Here is a 19,200-nt window from a genome sequence, read left to right on the forward strand (position 1 = left end):
GGAGAATAATTTTTGGGCGATTTCCATCAAGGCGGCCATGAAAAAATTGACACAACATGAAAAGAATTGGAATTCTTTAGTCAGAACAAAGACTAAGCCTCAAGCTTCAAAGCAGTCTGCTAAGCCTTCCTTTTCATATCAGAGGTGATATACTTCTAAAGCTGCTTCTAGGCCACCACCGCAAAAGAAGCAAAAACAACGGCCTCAGAAAGCTCAGGCGGCATCTCCTCAAAAATCTGCTCAGTCCTTTTGACGTGCTTATGGAGAGCATCTGTGGGCATCTGTGAGAATGGATCAAGAACTTGAAACCATTGAGATGCCAGGGACCACTGAGCTGTTCTTCTGAGATGAAGTCTCGCAAATGGAGTAATGTGGAGTGTAGACGCCATGTAACCCAATAGTGTCATCATTTGTCTGGCTGTGATGATTGGTAGATTAGAGACGATTAGAGACCCAATTGCAAAGTTGAATCAATTTGACTTGTCTTTGCTGAGGTAGGAATGCCCCGAGTTGAATGGTGTCAAGCAGGGCCCCTAGGAATTGCAGAGTTTGAGAGGGGTAAAGTTTAGATTTCAGAAAGTTAACTTCAAACCACAACTGCTGAAGAAACAGGATTGTTGACTGCGTTACTGAGAGCACCCCTTGAGGAGAGGCGTCTTTTATGAGCCAATCATCGAGATAAGGAAAAGCTTGAAACCCTTGAGCTCTTAAAGATGCTGCTACTACTACCAGGCACTTGGTGAATACTCTTGGCAGAACTTTGTATTGAAAATGTTGAAGGGGCTATCCGAAATCACAGAAATTTTCTGTGAGCAAGATGAATTGGTATATGGGTTTAAGCTTCTTTTAGATCTAGAGAGTATAGCTAATCATTTTGATCTAATAGTGAATATAAAGTTCTCAGAGATAGCATTCAAAACTTTTCTTTGACTAGGAATTTGTTTAAGTCTCAGAGATTGAAAATTGGACGTAGACCTCTCATCATCTTCAGGATAAGAAAATACCTGGAGTAGAATCCCTGATTTTTCTGAGAAGGGGGCACTACCTCTATGGCATTTAGTTGAAGTAGAATCTCTATTTTCCGAAGAAGAAGGGATGTCTGCTGAGGGTTGAAAAAGGTCTCTCTTGGAGGATGATTTGGAGGTATAGTGACAAAATGAAGAGAGAAACCTTCCCTGATGACTTTGAGAATCCACAGGTCAGTTGTTATCAGAGTCCAACGTTGATGATATAATTGTAGACCTCTGATTGGTTGAGGAAGAGGCTGGGATAGGGAATAACAGCTATGTAGTGGTATAGGGGGGCAGAGAGGCCCCCCACCAAGATGGCACCCGGCATGGTATGCTCCCAACCCCTTTTTACTGCACCACCGATTCAGTAACAGAATCTTGCACTCAGATGCCATTTTATAATTAGTGCTTCGTGAGTAGCATACAGGCACCTAACTCTGGTGCCTAGTTTAGGATTTCCCATATGAATTTTACTCTTAGAGTTTCAGAAATTTATATTATATATATAAATAATACTTTATATTAATAAATACTTTATAAATAATACTTGCACTTTGCCTTGATATTTTAAACTTTCTTACCATCCATCTCTATGATAAGTTTCAAGTTTATTATCACATTTGATTAATCGCTTAATCTGAATTCTAAGCGATGTACAAATTAATAAGAATTACAGAGTAAAGGAAGATAGACTTAAATGACAGGTACCTAAATGACTAAAACATAATATAAAATAAAATTACACATACAAATTGAAACATAAAGAAAATTGGGAATGAATTACAATTTGATTATAAAGTAGTACAATTAGGGTTAAGAACAATGGGGAAGGGAATAACAAAAGTCAAATGGTCTAGGTTAAAAACAGAGCCATAAGCAATTCAATTAATCGTTGAATGCATCTTTAAAAAGAAGACTCTTTAATTTGCTCTTAAATTTTTCAAGATTCTTTTCCTCTCTTAAATAAATTGGAAGGGCATTCCAAGATTGGGGAGCCGTTACAGAAAAAATAGACTGCCGCCGCGTATTGATAATTTTAAGAGAGGGAATGACCAATAAATGTTGGTCGTTTGAATGCAAAAGTCTAGATGAGATATATGGGATTAAAACTCTATAGATAAAAGCTGGGGTTTTAAATATCAAAGATTTAAAAGTACATTTTGAAAAAGCTGAATGCTGACACTTGTACAGTTTCAACTCTTAATTAGTTAAACTTGTCACTCCTCAATTTGGTGGTAAAGGATCTTAGGAATGGGTGCCATGCCTTCAAACATTTTTTTCTGAGTTTTTGGTAAGAACAGTTAATATAGTTATGAGGAGGTGCTGAAAAGTTCTCAGCCCAGCCAAGAAGGGAATGACATGGAGCCATGAAACATTCTACATATTCACCCCTAAGTTCAACACACTTGACATATCGTGTCTAAAGTTTCTGTAACCCTTCAAAAAAAATACTCCGATGTCTGGTCACTGAAATACTGCTCCGCTGCTGCAACCATATCTGAATCACTCTAAAATTGTTACCTCTCAAACTCTTTTTAAGGTTTGGAAACAGAAAACAGTCAGATGGAGCAAGATCTGGTGAATAGGGTGAATGGTCTATGCACTGAAACCCCAACTGTGTCAAAGCATCCATTGTTTTACCAGCCTTGTGAGTAGGTGCATTGTCTTGCAAAAAGAGAACTCTTTTCCGCAGCTTCCCTCTTCTTTTCTTTTTTTTCAAAGCCTCCTTTAATCGGCACGGTAAGTTACAGTAGTATGTTTATGTTTATTAAAATTTAATATACCGCCAAATCTTTAACATAGGTCTCAGCGGTTTACATAGACACGAATTGTATATTAAAACAAAATTTTTTTTTTAAAGGAACACCATTTAAATATAGGAAATTACACAGAGAACAAACAAAATTACGTTACATCTTCAAAGATTGCTTTGTGTATTTTAAAAGAATGCTTTCTGAACCTTCAATAGATATGATCTACTGTTATGGAGCCTGCCCCAATTGCCAGCTGCATCAACTGTTTGGCCCCTTGGAAGATGGTTATTACAACATCTTCCTTATCCCAAAACACTGTGGCCATGACCTTCCCTGCTGACTTTTGGGTTCTGAATTTCCTTGGCCTTGAAGAACCTGAGTACTGCTTTTTTTTTTAGTTTTTTAGTTTAAGTTTATTAGGATTTTATATACCGCCTATCAAGGTTATCTAAGCGGTTTTTACAATCAGGTACTCGTGCATTTTCCCTCTCTGTCCCGGTGGGCTCACAATCTAGCTAACGTACTGCTATTGCATGGACTGTTGTTTTGTCTCAAGATCATAGTGTTGTAACTATGTTTCATAAATAGTAACTAGTCGTTCTCAAACTTTGGCACCAGCTCACTGAAAATGCTGCAAAATCAACTTGGAAGTGTTCACTCGATGTCATTTCTCATCAGCATTCAAACATTTGGCATCCACTTGGTTGACAGCTTCTGCATACCCAGCTGCTCATGGATTATATGCCCAACACGTTCCCTGGATATCTGTAGTGTCTCAGCAATTGTTTTAACTGATATTAGCTGATCTTCCAAAATCAGGTCATAGATATAGTCAACAATTTTAGGAGTTGACACTGTTTGAGGCCTCCCAGACCTTGCTGCATCTTTGGTCTTCAAATCTACAAGCTGAAGGTTTTCATACCACTTCTTCACTGTGAAGTATGATGGGCATTTCTCACTCAATGTTTTCATCATACATTTGTGGATTTCTTTTGGAGTTTTCTTCTGCAGGAATAGGAATTTCATTACAGCTTGGAGTTCCACACTTGAAAATTCCACATTTTTTGTTGACCTGGTTAAATCAATGATCTGAAATAATGTCAAAAAGTAGCATTACGATTCTGCAAATTGAATAACACTCTTTTCAGCTACGGTGGAAAAATAACGCTCAGAATTTAAGAAGTTTGTTGGGCTGAGACTTTTTCAACACCCCCTCGTAACCTTTCCCTCTGCCACAGCTTATGCATTTATATCTCTCCCATGAGACAGCATAGGAGGACACTTGTCAGTGTACTATATTAACATTCATTGTTAGCTACTAGAAGTGTTGCTCACAAATTTGACATTTTAATCTGATATACTAATTATAGCTGTCTGGCAAAATGATGTCGCATACACTTAATTCTCTTCATCAATAAGAATTCAGGGATTGAGAAACTGCCTTATTAATCAGGATTTATCAAATCAAAGACTCCCAACCACTGAAAACTTGGGGCCCGATATTCAAGTATCACTTTATTCTTGATTATGTTGCCTATCATACATACAGCTAAGTGGTTTACAAATACAAACAATACCATTAAAAAGAAAAGAGAGAGAGTGTTAAGTCTTTATGCCACAAAGCAGGGCGTCATGTCGGAGCCAGGGATGCCAGGCTTATGTCAGGACCTACCATATATACTCAAATATAATATGAGATTTTGGGGCCAAAAATGACCCAAAAATGGGTTCTCATCTTATATTTGGGTCAGCACCCATTTCACCCCCCCCCCCCTGTTCTGGCTGACTCTGAGAATTATTTTACCTCCCTCCTGCCTCCTTCCGCATTCCTTTTTGAATCCCTGGTGGTGTACTGGACTTTCCGCACTCCTGCCCCACACTGAGCCCCTCTGAATGGCTGCTGCGAGTTCTTGCGGTGTACTGGGCAGGAGTGAGCTTTTTGTGCTCCTGCCCAGCGCTGAGCCGCTCACTGAATGGCTGCCACCAGTTCTCGCAGGACTCACGAGAACTTGCGACAGACATTCAGGGAGCAGGAGCACAAAAGCTTACTCAAGCCTGGGATTCAAAAAGGTACATGGGGGAGGCAAGGAAGTCAAAAAATTGTCAGTTGGCCAGGACAGGAGACGGGAGGGATCCCTCCTGTCCCAGCCTACCACTGGACCATCAGGTCATATGGCAGGTTTGGTGGAGGAAAGGATGGAGAGCCTAGCAGGGAATGAGGGCTGAATACAGATCCTGGCAGGACATGGCACATGAATATTAACACCCACCCCGGGCTTATATTCAAGTCAACCCTTTTTCCTCCTTATTTGGGTGGAAAAAGGGTACCTCGATATATTCGGATTCTCTTATATTCGAGTATATATAATATATGGCATCTCTTAAAAGAACACTTTCAGCTATGTTTTAAGTTTTAGAAAAGATCTCTCCGTGCACAGAAAAAGGGGTAGGGAATTCCAGAATGTGAGGCTAAATACTGAAAAAAAAAACTTCTTGATATGTTTATAACAGATTACATGAAAAGCAGGGACTGTTAATTGAGCTTGGTGGGAAGAAAGTAAAATTCTACATGGCATATAAAATAAGCAGGTATGGGGGCGGAGCTTGATAAGATGGCGGCTCGAAGCAGCACACCGACACCATAGCAGACTTTGAGTGTTTTTCCTACCCAGAAATGGTAAAAAGAAAGTCCAAACGCCCGGGGTTACCGGGTGAGCGATTACCTAAAGTCGGCCCAATGAACGAGTTCGTGCAGCAAAGCCATGGGACGCAGCAGTATCCGGAGAGTAATGCCTCAGCTGGAGGGGAAGCGCTGGCTTCGGCGCGTCTCCCTTCCTTTGAGGGTGTCAGCCTCTCTCCGGAGGAACAGAGTCCTCCGGCCCGCCCTGATGCGGTGAAAGCGGAAGCTGGTGCAGTGGGAGAGGAGCAACCGACGCCGAGTTGTATCCAGGATGCCTTCCTGCTTGCCCGGAAGTGTGAAGTTCCTGGAGCTATATGGAAGCAGGGGGAGTGTGCAGTTTCATCTATGCAGCCGCGAGGAGAAAAGGATCAGATAAAAGCTGTTTCAGGAATATCTGCAGCAAACACAAGTACTTTGGCTTTACCAGGGGTAACCAGAACTGAGTTTTTGCCCTTATCTAAACCTAAAGTCTTCAATATGCAAACAATTTGGGAGGCTATTTCTAATCTCCAGTCTACTCTGGGAAACTAGATACAACAACGTTCTCAAAATTGTACTGTGGTACTATCAGAAAATTTGGATTTGAAGAATAGAGTCTCAGTACTGGAAAATAAATCAAATGACTGTGACACCAGAATAAAATCATTGGAAGTGCAAGCACTAACTTGGGTTAAAGATAGAACAAGTTTACATTTCAAACAAGAAATGGTGGAAAACTCCATCAGGAGAAGTAATTTGTGGATTATTAACTTCCCAAAATTATTTTCCATATCGGCAAAAGATATGTTTAAGTGTCTAAGTGAAGTTTTGAAAGTACCTTATTCCTCATATCCACCTCTCTCTAAAATATATTATTTACCCGTGAGATCTAGGTCTCAAAATTCCAATCGGCAGAATTTATCTGCAGATAGTTTGGATTTAACTGATTTCCTAAAGAGGTCGGAAACTGAGACTCAGGTACCAGCTACACTATTAGTACAGTTTGCCATTGATTCAGATAGGGAATGGATGTTAAATATATTCTTCAAATATAAAGATGTTCCTTTTTTGTCTAACATTATAAGAATGTACCCAGATGTTTCACGTCCGACACAGAGGAGAAGGAAACAGTTTCTCATACTGAGACCTAAGGTGGTTCAGCTGGGGGCAACCTTTGTTCTGAGATACCCCTGTAAATGTGTAATGATTTATAAAGAGAACAGATATGTTTTTTATGAACCGCAGCAGTTATCTAAATTTATTACTTCTCAGGATAGTAAGTAATAATTAATCCTGATTCTCAGAACGTTTAGATAAGTAATGTTACATGGCAGTCAAGCCTCCTTTTGGTTTTCCTGGTTATATAATTTGTTTGTTAATTTTCAGCAATTTCAGCACTGTCTCCATCTGATTGTGGACCAACTATATTGTGTATTCAAAATTTTCCTTGAATTATGCAGATTTAATGATATTTCTAATATCATGATATTTTTTCTTATGTTTTGGTTTTGATTGTCAAAATTATAAAACTAATAAAGAAACAAAATCATAAAATAAGCAGGTATTGTGACAAGAATAATGGAAAGCCAGATGAATGAACCTGATATACAAGTGAAAAAATCTTGAAAGAGCTTCTGTAAATCACAATCAATCAGTGTTCCTTCTGAAGCAAGGGAGTAACATGATTCCTCCACTTAGCACCATAGACAACATTAATTGCTGTGTTCTGTAACATGCAGAAAATCAGCACACTCCAAGGCCAGTCAGTGATTTTCAGCTGCCTTACCCTGATGTCACTGAAAATCATCTCTTACCATTACTGACTGAGTATGCCAGGGTGCTCTGAGGGCAGAGCTAGAAGTTATGTTGGTACCACCGAAATTCAGCACTGGTACTCAGATAATTTTATGGCTTAATTAGGATATTCAGTTCTAGTATTCTGGTATCGGCTGGTACAGATTTAAACAACGCAGTCAGCGTTTGAATTCAACATTAACTATGTATAGTGTTGGGGATAAGGGTAGAATTGAGAAGCTTCCCTCATCTTTTAGACCATTTTTTAAAGAAGCCTCAAAACTGTCAATCAATCAAGATACTGGAATGAGGATAGATCGTAACTTAGCAATGTGTGAGTTGGGAACAAAGAAACTTGGCCCAGCAATCACTTTTTCCCACTCTTTTTTTTTTCTGTTTGCAGTGAAGAAGCAGGCTCCTTCTCGTCCTTCCATGCCTCCTCCAGTTCAACCCTGTACCCAATCTCCTGCTACCTCGGTGACAGAGACACAAGAAAGCCAGGCTGAAGGCAAAGGACTACGAAGGACAGCAAGCAGCATGAAGTCTCCTTCTGTTCCACCTCCACTCCCGCCTCAGCCAATGAAACGTCAAAGCAGGACTTCACTAATAGCAAAGAATGAGAGACCCACCACTGTGTCATCTTCCACATCCAAAGAGTCAGCCACATCCTCAACAGATGGCACCTGCACAGCCAGGTTGCCCAGTGAACCCTCTGACTATACCCCACCTGAGCCTTCGCCAGCTAAAGATGAACCCCCCATGCCTCGTCCTAGGGGTCGAATCGTGTCTTCTGACAACTGAAGTAGTCAAGTCGTATATGGCTTCTGCTCCCCCAACACAAAGACAGAGCTGTTTTTTAAGATAGTTAAAAGTAGAAATCCTGGGAAAAAAAAGACCTTATATCTTCAAGGTCATTCCCTTATCCAAAGAGCTAGGCTATGCATTTTATGCACAATGCCTAGTTATCTGCTGAGAACTCCGAGACTCCCATATCCTTTCATAGCAGGGGCGAAACACAATCTTTCAAACTCTTAGCCATGTGGGAGAACCTCTGGTATGTTCCTCTAGAACAGTGCCCCTCAAACTTTTTGAAGCCATGGCACTCTAAACTCAGTGCCATGGCTGGAGGGCATCCAGAAAAGCGTGAACGTTGATGCGATGACATCATGCACATGAGTGACGTTATCACGTCGATGTTTGCGCATGCGCAGAACCTGCTATTACTATGCCGGGTGGGGGGGGGGTTTGGAAGAGGAGAGGTGCGGACAGGAGGAGAGGCGCCAGCTGCCTGCCTACAGGATGTGCCTCTTGCCGCAAGAGGCATGTCCTGTAAGCAGTTAGCTGGCACCAGTGCCTCTCCTCATCGGCATCTCGGGGCACACCCAGAATCTTTCTGCGGTACATAGTTTGCAATATACTGCTCTAAATGGTGCTGTGTTTGGCGGCTGTCAATCACACGATGGTGACATTGAGAGAATTGCTCCTTCAGGAAAGGTAGGCCCTGGAAATGTAGGCCAGGGTTTTCAAGGCCTACATTTCCAGCACGTACTTTTGATGTGAATCGTGCCTAGCGCCATATCCAGCATTAGCCACATCTACAATGGCATTAGGCGCTGTAAGGAGCCTACATAGGCATGATTCCGGTGTGTCACGTGACAGGATTTTTCTCCCTATGTGCTGCTCCTGGGTCATACAAAAATTCTAGGAGACTTATGAGTTATGCTTTAAAACACTTAACACCAAGAGTCTTTATGCAGTTTGATAAGGACTGTACTTTATTGGGATCAAAACAAAAGTATTCAGCTTTCTTGAAGCAATGAAAACCAGTTCATAAAGAGAAAACTAAAAAAAAAAAAAAAAAAAGGCAAAAGAAAGCTACAGGTGTCAGAATACTCCCAAAACAGTCCTTCAAGAAAACAAAGTACCAAAAAGAGTCTTTAAGTTTCAACAGTTCATTCAGTGTCCTGCTCAACTTTAGTTCATAGTCAGCTGGAAAAGACAGAGTACTAGAGTTGACAAAAGGAGGGATAGAAAAGGTATATTCTTATATACCAAATGAATCAAAATAATGAAAATTCACTCCTATCATGTTTGTGAAATTCTATGTAAAAAAAAATTTTGTTGGTTTTATTTCCATATGCTCATAAGCTCGAATGGGGAGTTAAAAAAAAAAACCCCTTGCGGAGCTTACCATTCTGTCATTGCATATGGTGATTTTGAATTTTTTGTGTAATTCTTTTATGAATGTGAAAATACTTTTAGTGTGATTCTCTTCTTTGTTGCATGATACACAGATTTATGCCTTAGCATCGGCAGAATAAACATGACTTGGGGGTCCCGACGTGGCCCCATTTCGGTGACTGCTTCAGGAGACCCAATGATCGGTATTTAAATGGAGTAAAACTCTTCAAAAGATAGTGATGCTGCCCACAATAGGCTTGCTTGCTTGATAGCGTGGCTGAAATGGCGTTACATATCAGGTTCAGTTAGCTACAGGGCATCACCTTTGAAAGAACTGATCATTTTTTTAACCTAATACGTAACACCATTACAGCCACGCTATCAAACAAGCAAGCCTATTGTGGGCAGCAGCACTGTCTTTTGAAGAGTTTACTTCATTTGAATACCGATCATTGGGTCTCCTGAAGCAGTCACCGACACGGGGCCACGTCGGGACCCCCCAAGTCATGTTTAAGATAAGTAATGTTTTTTGAATTAAGACTTGCTGTTGGCTTGTTATTCTGCCAATGCTAAGGCATAAATTTGTGTATCAGGCAACAAAGAGACTCGCACTAAAAGTATTTTCACATTCATAAAAGAATTACCCCCCAAAATTCAAAATCACCATATGCAATGACTGGATGGTAAGCTCCGCGAGGGTTTTTTTTACTCCCCATTAGAGCTTCGTATCTCAAGTTTCAAGTTTAATAATAATTTGATTAATCGCTTAATCTAAATTCTAAGTGATGTACATGCTGATAAAATTACAATATAAGGGGGATAATAAATAAGACTAACAAGACTATTGACAAATTTAACAAAACTAGAAACATAGGGGAGAGATGGGAAAAAGTTACAATTTGTGTACAAGTTGAAAAAACAAGTAAGGTGGACACGTAAGGAAAGGGGAGTAAAATTTAAAAAAAGAAAAATTAAAATTAGTTCAAAGACTAAAAGGTTAGTATGGAAAGGCCTCTTATGATTAGTTTATGAAGGCATCTTTAAAGAGGAAAGTCTTCAGTTTACTTTTAAAATTTTCTATATTAGTTTCTTCCCTTAAATGGCTAGGGAGGGAATTCCAGGTTTGGGGAGCTGTAACTGAAAAGATCAATTGTTGTCGAGTATTTATGATTTTAAGGGAGGGGATAGTTAGCAAATGCTGCTCAGTGGATCTTAAAGTTCTATTAGCGGTGTAAGGGATTAGTAACTTGTAGATAAAAGCAGGGGTTTTAGAAAGAAGAGATTTAAATGTAAGTAAACATATTTTATATATTATCTGATGTGCCACTGGAAGCCAGTGGGCTTCCTTAAGAAGGGGTGTAACGTGGTCGAACTTCTTGGCTTTAAAAATGAGCTTAATGGACGTATTTTGGATGATCTGTAGACGTTTGATTTCTTTTTGAGCTATTCCGTTGAACAACGCATTACAATAGTCTATTTTAGAAATTACGAGAGAGTGGATAAGAATATTAAGAGAATTAGCGCAAAGAAATTGGGAAACAGAGCGAATTTGTCGAAGCCTGAAAAAAGAAGATTTAATAATGCTACTGATGTGATCATGATAAGAAAGTTTGTGATCAAAAATAATTCCTAGAATTTTAGTGTGATATACTTCTTGTAACGGAAGGCCCTTGATAGTAATCGGAAGGTTAAGTTTTAAGTTATCCTTCCAGGGAAAAAGCATCACATTTGATTTATTGATGTTTAGTGCTAATTTATTATTATTCAGCCAGTGATGTATTTTATCAAGTTTCGTATTAATCGACGGTATGTCCAAAGGATTATTGAACTGAGCGTATGGAAATAAAACCAACATAAAAGTTTTTTACATAGAATTTCATAAACATTTTGATTCAACTGTAGTGTATGGCAAAATGCAAGAAACAAAAACATAAAACTCAAGCACCTTTCCAAATAGGTAAGTCTTGTAATAAACAGTCCTGATTTCACTAAGCCTTTAATCTTCCCAAGGTCAGTTCATCAGCATAAATAAAGAAGCAATTCTGCTTCATCTTTTCACTCTGGGCTTGTGTCTTGCAGCACAGCCTGACCCATTGCTAGGGCACTGGCCAGCAGCGCGTCTTGTGCTGGCAGGAGAGTATGCTCTGTGTGTTGGAATTGTAATTAGTAATAATCCCTCTTTCCCACCACAGGTTAGCACAGAGCTCCTCACTCTCTCAGGCTTCAGATAGTCAAACCTCCACTCCAGCAGGGAAAAACAAAAGTCAGAAAAGAAACTTTCACTGCTTTCCACAAAGGCTTGCAAACAACAGTCCAGCAGGTATAGAAAAGTCCTTTTATTTCAAAGAAGATTACAATTTGTAACTGGTTAAAACAAGGCATTACTTTTCACTTGCCTTCAATGTGCAGCATACTTTCATCTGCTGCTTCTGGCTTGGCAGTTCTACATATGGCTCCACTTCAATGAACTGGTCCACCTGGCTCTGTCAGCACTTTTCCAGCTTCTTCCAGTTCCATGGCCACCGGCTGCTCAATGCCATTCTGGACCCTCAGCCCTGTGAGTTGATTACACTTCTGGTGTTGTGCATTCTTCCCTCTAACTGCTGTGTCTTCCTGTTTAAAGAAGTTACTGCCATGCCCTAAATCTCTAGGTGTTTTATCCCTCCTTCCCTGAGGACTAAAAGAATAACTCTTAGTGTGACGTGTGACCTGTGCCCTGCTGTGAAGGCAGACCTATGCTCTTTTTCCCTCTAGAGCAGTGGTCTCAAACTTGTGGCCCACCAGGTACTATTTTGAGGCCCTCGGTGTGTTTCTTGATCATATGTCTCTTTAGCTATAAATTACAATATTATTATTAAGACTTAGCCAAAAGGAAAAATTTATAAACTATAAAGAGTTTTATCTCAAGCAAAATGGTCATTCCTTTAATAAGACATTAACTATTTTTTTTGAGGCCCTCCAACTACCTACATCTCCAAAATGTGGCCCTGCAAAGGGTTTGAGTTTGAGACCACTGTTCTAGAGGGTCTGGCTGGAACAACCTCAGATTCAGGGAAATTGTGTTTTAAACTGTGGTGTGTGCTGTTTGTGTCAGGCTCAAATGCATGCTCTGCTTCTGGGACACTGCTAGCAGGCATAGGCAGCATATCATAGGTGGCGGATTTTTAGGCACCTTGAAATTTGTTTTAAATGGCTCTCAATGTAGGCGCCATTTATAGAATACGGGCCTTAGGGAATAAAAGGGCAATTTAAAATAGTGCATACATGAGTAAATGGCAGCAAAATGATTAAATGCTGTACTGTAAGAGCACACACTGATGGAATAGCACATAAATGCAAGGGGGCATTTGTTTAGAAGGAGGGCATTTGCTTGGGAGGAAGGTGGGCGGGGCTGCCACACATATAACTTATGGAATACTGTAACTTAAGCCCATCCCTGCTGAATTTAGGCACTTAAAGTTACAATCGGCTCTATTGCTGGTATAATTGTGGATACCTAAATGTATGGTGCGCTGATATCAGGTTACTTTAGTATTCTGTAACAAAATCTGGCACCTGGCTATCGTTATATAGAATAGGTTCTCAACCCACAGCCTCAGGGTATCTAAAAGGAGCTGCATACTTCTAGGGTCACCCCCTAACTGTGTAGAATTTTTACCTGCTTGACAGAAACAACATATAAAACATGTCGGTTAAATCTCCAGTGAAAATAAGGGATATAGGACAAACTCTGCTTTTGATCAAGTGTCTCCAGTTCAAAATCCTCCGGGGAAACTGAGAAAACTCCCAATGCCTGTAGATGCAGGAATCCCTCCTTTCAGTGTCAGCTACCTGCACGAGCCAAGAAAAAAAAGGAAAAATGAGACCCACAATGGACTTAAGAAACACATGACTTGGAAAAGGCCCCGCCCACTGAGTGTCTGAGATACAAGCTACTCCTTCCTGATCTCACCAGCCCTTTGTCGGGATCCACACTGATGAAACTAGTAAGGGGTGTGTTTGTGACACCCTAAAATTAATATCTAAGCTGAGCCTTTGTTCACTCCAAGCGGAGGCGGCGAACAAAATGCTAGGAATGATAAGAGGATCACGAACAGATCGGAGAAGGTTATCATACTGCTGTACCGGGCCATGGTACGCCCTCACCTGGAGTACTGCGTATAGCACAGGTCGCCGTACATGAAGAAGGACATGGTACTACTCGAAAGGGTCCAGAGAAGAGCAACCAAGATGGTTAAGGGGTTGGAGGAGCTGCCGTACAACGAAAGATTGGAGAAACTGGGCCTCTTCTCCCTCGAACAGAGGAGATTGAGGGCACATGATCAAAACATTCAAGGTACTGAACGGGATAAACTTAGTAGATAAGGACAGGTTGTTCACCCCCTCCAAGGTAGGGAGAACGAGAGGGCACTCTCTAAAGTTGAAAGGGGATAGATTCCGGATGAACGTAAGGAAGTTCTTCACCCAGAGAGTGGTGGAAAACTGGAATGCTCTTCCAGAGTCTGTTGTAGGGTAGAGCACCCTCCAGGGATTCAAGACAGGGTTGGACAGGTTCCTGCTGAACAAGAAGTGCGCTGGTAGGGCTAGTCTCAGTTAGGGTACTGGTCTTTGACCTGGTCTTTGCCACGTGAGCGGACTGCTGGGCACGATGGACAATTGGTCTGACCCAGCAGCGGCAATTCTTATGTAAGATTAAATCTCATTTCTCCATCGTGACATAAATGGTTTGGGTTTTGAGGTTAAGGCATAGGTATAGTTTGCTCACTTTGGAAGGACAAATGATAATTAAGTCATATTAGCTGTGGAAGGATAGGGAGGAATTCCGCATTAACACCTGCATCATTGGGGGAGGGGGGCTAACAACAAACTCCAAATTTTCCCAGGTTAAGGGAAAGGGAATGAATCCTGCTCACCAGGAACTGAACCTAACCCAGTGCAGAAGCATCCTGCAGCTAAACCACTTTGAACTCAGAAAGATCAGAGACAGTGAACTGGGTTGACCCCAGCCAGTACTTAGATCCTTGTTCCTATTTTCTCTGGACTTTTATTAAACCACTTCCCCAGCACAGTGTGCTAAAGATGGTGCGGTCATTTAGAAGTGAGGAGGACCCATGACCTATCCATGGCTATGGGACACCAAAATTCTCAACATCAGATCAGAGATGTAATTTCCAGTGTCGTCATAGCTGTTTTTCCTGCCAGTACCAAGTACTAGCTCCATTTTTCTCCCTTGATTCAGCCCTTGGGAATGGAAGGGTCTAGATTAGGAAATTGAGTAGATTTTCTTTGATCCGATCTGTGGTTTATCAAATAAAGATAGCCATAATCCCCTCTCCTCTTATGCCCTGGAAGGGGAAGGGGAGGGAAATGACAAGGGTGGGGGCTAGATTAGCAAGTAGATCGTAATATAGTAGGTGATGTTCAAAATGCAGAGCTATGGATGCTTACCCCAATTTCCTCCCTATCACTTCTTTATCTAGAAGCAGAAAAATGAAGGTAAATCCCCAGTTGTGGCCTATCCAGTCTGTCCATCCTTACCATCTACTATCCTTTCCTCTCCCTTAGAGATCCTATGTATTGTCTCAAGGTTTATTGAATTTGGATACAGTTTATCTAAATCACCTTTATTGTGAGGCCATTCCACAAATTTACGACCCTGTCCCTGAAAAAGTATTTCTTCAGGTTTTCTGAACCTGTCCTTTTTCACCTTCCTTTCAACTGAAAGAGATTTGCCTCCTGTGCATTTATTCCACAAAAATATTTAAACATCTCTATCCTATCTTCCCTCGCCTGTTTTTCTTTCAAAGTACACTTCCCCCTCCCCATTTGTGGTTTCCGCACTCGCAAATTCACATAATCGTAATTTTTTTTTGGGGGAAGGGGAAAAACCCATATTTTTTGCCTTCCTCCCAGCATCCCGGCCTTACCTGGTGGTCTAGTAGGTTTTCGGGGCAGGAGCGATCTTCGTACGCTCCTGCCCCGTGCAGATCGCCAATAGGAAATGGCTGTGGGGAGTTCCCGTTGGGCCGGAGTGGTTTCCTTTCACTTTTTATTTTTGGGATGTTCTTACCCAAATCGTATACAGGTGAATCATCACCTCTTTTTTCTTGTTATTCCTCTCCCAGTGCATCCAGGCATCCTTCTAGCTTTCACCGTCACCTTTTCTAGCTGTTTGGCCACCTTAAGGTCATTACATACAGTCACACCCAGGTCCTGTTCCTTTTTTCATGCACAGATGTTCTTCATCCCCTTAAACTGATCCACTTCCTTGGGATTTTGTAGCCCAAATGCATTACCCTGCACATATGAGCCAGCTCTGTGGGTCCTTGAGCAGCCCCAGTATTGAACAAACTCCTTGACTGTATCCAGGGATATGCAATGTTCATTTGGTTTAGCACTCTCAATAATTTTGAAAAGTTGGCTTCTACGACCCTACACTTTTTTTTTTTTTTTTGCTTTAAATCTTAGCTGCCAAATTTTGGACCAGTCTTCACTTTTCATGTTACCCACACTATCAGGGATGCCTGCCCTATTGCAAACCTTACCCTACTGTTTGACCTGTAAAACTGCCTCCTGAGAAAAGTACTTGATACTATGTAGCAAACAAAAATGCCTTACATACCTCGTACAAGATAACCATATGGCTCAGGAATGCTGTGAAAAGAATGAGTCTCAGAAATATACCAGATTAGTTGCTTTTTTTCACCACTGTGTGAAGTGATATTGACAAGACAAGGGAGGAAAATCAGAATACAGAATAACAAAGTCCCTACATAGAATGTTTTCCAAAATACAGTATTACGGAGACCATTTTTCATAAGAAAAATGTGTAATATCAGAGTGAAAAAGAAGTTCCAGTTATCCATCTTATATCACGATATTACAAGTATAACTTTGTACCTCCATCCAATACCCTTGTGTAATATTGGAAAATATCCCCAGCTACTATGCTTTTCTGGGGAATATTTGTTTTTTCTCGTAATTCTTAGACTGACAGGCTGCTTTTCTATCTTGTTACAGGCCTTGCTTAACAGGTGATAGCTAGCTCTATATTTCTGTCTAAAACAGCATTGCTTAATGCTTATGGTTTAACTAGCTTCTGCCTCACAGTAAAATTCAGGTTTTCAAGCATCTTTCATTTCTAAGGCTATAAATACCTTTTTAAGCACATTCTTTTAACTCTTTCACTTCCACAACCATAAAATGCCTGTGGAAAATAGTCTGTATATAGCAGTGAAATCATTCCTATTTTTCATGGGGTGTGGGTAGAATGTTCTCCTTAAACAACAGTTCTAGTGATTCTGTTGTGCTCATTCTTCTCTCATATCACTTATTCCAAGAGAACCATTTCTTTTGCCATTTTATAAATGCTGGTCTTTCTAGCTGTTTTCTAAATATTCTGTGACGTGTAGACCAGCTTATCAAATGTGTTTACTACTTATGTCAGATTTTATAAGAGACTATTTTTGTTTAAATCTGTTTGATCAGATAAAGGGAATTTTAAACATCACTTTCCTTACTCTTTTGAACTTTCTGACTGTTGAACAGAGTCGGGGGGCAAAGATAAGGTTGGAGTCCAGGAAGAGGTGTTCCCCTCACAGTCTGATTAAATGGATCAAGTTTCAGGTTTATTTGATTAGCTTTTATCTCAGATCAATTACAGATAAGTTATTGATATAAAGTTATGCCTGATACATAAGCTACAGTATGTGAACAACTGAATATCAGTAATATCTCTATAAATTTTGGCCCTGTCTCCAGACCAACCCTAATCCTGGCCATCTTTACAGTTTACATGAGTGTTTTGGCTGTATAGAAACATTCAGCCAAACTACCTATATATTGATGAGCAGATTTTTTTAATCCACTGGTGTAGTCAACATCAGGACCACACATGTGGGTTTCAATATTGACCTGAGCAGAGTTGTTACTTTGGAAGAAATCAGATGGAAATGAGCTGGAAGTTGTGGCAAACCAACTCTACTAGCGAGTGGAAAATACAAGTAAAACTTAGCAGGGGCTGACAGAAATGAATCCTAACGATTAAGGGTCACATACACAGGAAGTAATTAGCAAGTCCCTTGTTGCTAAGCAACTTCCCCCTTTTAGTGAGATGCTGCAAGGTAAACCTTTGTTGCCTAGATCGGTGGCATGGAATGCTGCTACTATTTGGGTTTTTGCCAGGTACTTGTGACTTGGATTGGTCTCCGTGAAGACGGGATACTGGGCTAGATGAACCATTGGTCTGACCCAGTAAGGCTATTCTTAGGTTTATTTGTTTGTTTATTTGTCACCCACTCTTATCCAGAGTGAGTCACATGTTCTTATCTTCTATTATTCTTCCAGCAATGAATAGACTTTAGGGCCAATAATACAGAAGGGGAGTTGCTTAATATTTATACTTTGAGTACATATGAAAATTGAGAGAATACTGCTATCCACTTACCCACATAAATGGCAGCATCACACCTAACTGGGGTTTCCTTCAACAGCAATTCTGTAATTATGTACTCAAATGACATAGGGTGAAATGTCAGATGAGCTTTCACAGGGGAGGAATATGGATGAACTATAGATAGGGCAAATACTTACTCAGGCAATGGGTTTCTGCTGGGTACTTGTGACCTGGATTGGCCATTGTGGAATCAGGATACTGGACTAGATGGACCCAGTATGGCTATTTTTATGTTCTTAAACTGTTAGTTGCATGAGTATTTAGACACAGTCATTCACATGAGCCATAAACCTGCCATAAGTGTCTATGCCTATAGGTGTTAACAGTAATATTCTATAAGGACACTTGGTACTTGCATAAATGACCTTATAGAATAAGTTTGCTGCATTATGCAGCTACCTAAACAAAGTTGCCCTTTGTAAGCGGAACATTTATGTTTAATTCCATCACAATTACTGGCATTATCTACGTATTCCTCTGACTACAAATAATACTGAATACAGGCTGGCATTTAACTCAAATTGGTGTCTTAGCCAGACTATTGGTTATTTAAATAGCATTCGGTAGTGGCTGCCATAAGAAAGAAAATAGTCATTTCATATACCAAGGCACAATGATTCCAATTCAGTTCTCTAGACCTGGGGAAGGGGGGAGGGGAGACTAGGATTTTTATTGAGGCTTTTGGTGAAAGGGGGTCTCAGCCATCACCCAGTGGCAGCACTAAGGGCCTGATTCTCTAAACGCGCATCCTGATTGCAGGCAGCAGGTAGGTGCCCTATCGCCATCTGATAGCCAATCAGGACACATGTTTTAAAAAAAAAAAAAAAAATGGTGTGAGGAAGGATACCTACATTGTAGGCATCTGTAGTGCATCTACGGCGATGCATAGGGAAGCTTAAGCACCCCCAAGGCAGGGAGGGGATGTAGTTTTGCCCAGAAATGGCCTTGGGCATGCTTAAGCATCACTATGTGTCTCCATAGGTGCGAGACAGGTGCCTTAAATATAGGCCTGCAAAATGCTGGCCTACATTGAAGACGTCTATTCAGCAATGTAGACACGATGCTGTAAAGGATGCTCATGCGTGATTGACACACAATCGGCATCTGCTGCTTAAGCGGCCGCCAGTATCAGCATCCTGTACAGAATCAGGCCCTAAGTTTCCAGAGCTGGGAAGCCTATGCATGAGATTCTAGATGCAGAGCTGCCAAGAGGATCAGCTTTTTCACTGGGAGATTTAAGGCACACTAGCTCTGCCCAACCCATCTTTCTGATGTGGCCTGTAACACCATCGGTCACCTCCCCTTCTAGTAGCAGCAGGAGACAGCTTAATAAAAGGTCATGTCCTG

General features: G+C 40.8%; 1 protein-coding gene across 3 annotated transcripts in view; it reads left to right on the plus strand.

The window, feature by feature from the left end:
* SH3BP1 (SH3 domain binding protein 1) overlaps window positions 1-9,088 on the plus strand; it is a 157,612-nt gene extending 148,524 nt beyond the window's left edge. Inside the window, exons 18-19 of one of the 3 annotated variants that reach the window (XM_033929913.1) lie at window positions 2,551-2,658; window positions 7,621-9,080. In XM_033929913.1, the coding sequence (XP_033785804.1) occupies window positions 2,551-2,658; window positions 7,621-8,018 (506 nt within the window). In that variant the 3' untranslated portion in view covers window positions 8,019-9,080. Of the gene's footprint in view, window positions 1-2,550; window positions 2,659-7,620 lie in introns of all 3 variants that reach the window. The other 2 variants (XM_033929915.1, XM_033929914.1) reach the window with 2 other exon arrangements.
* Window positions 9,089-19,200: the final 10,112 nt, after the last annotated feature.

This window comes from Geotrypetes seraphini, chromosome 2 (assembly GCF_902459505.1).
Source record: "Geotrypetes seraphini chromosome 2, aGeoSer1.1, whole genome shotgun sequence".
NCBI classification, from domain to species: domain Eukaryota; kingdom Metazoa; phylum Chordata; class Amphibia; order Gymnophiona; family Dermophiidae; genus Geotrypetes; species Geotrypetes seraphini.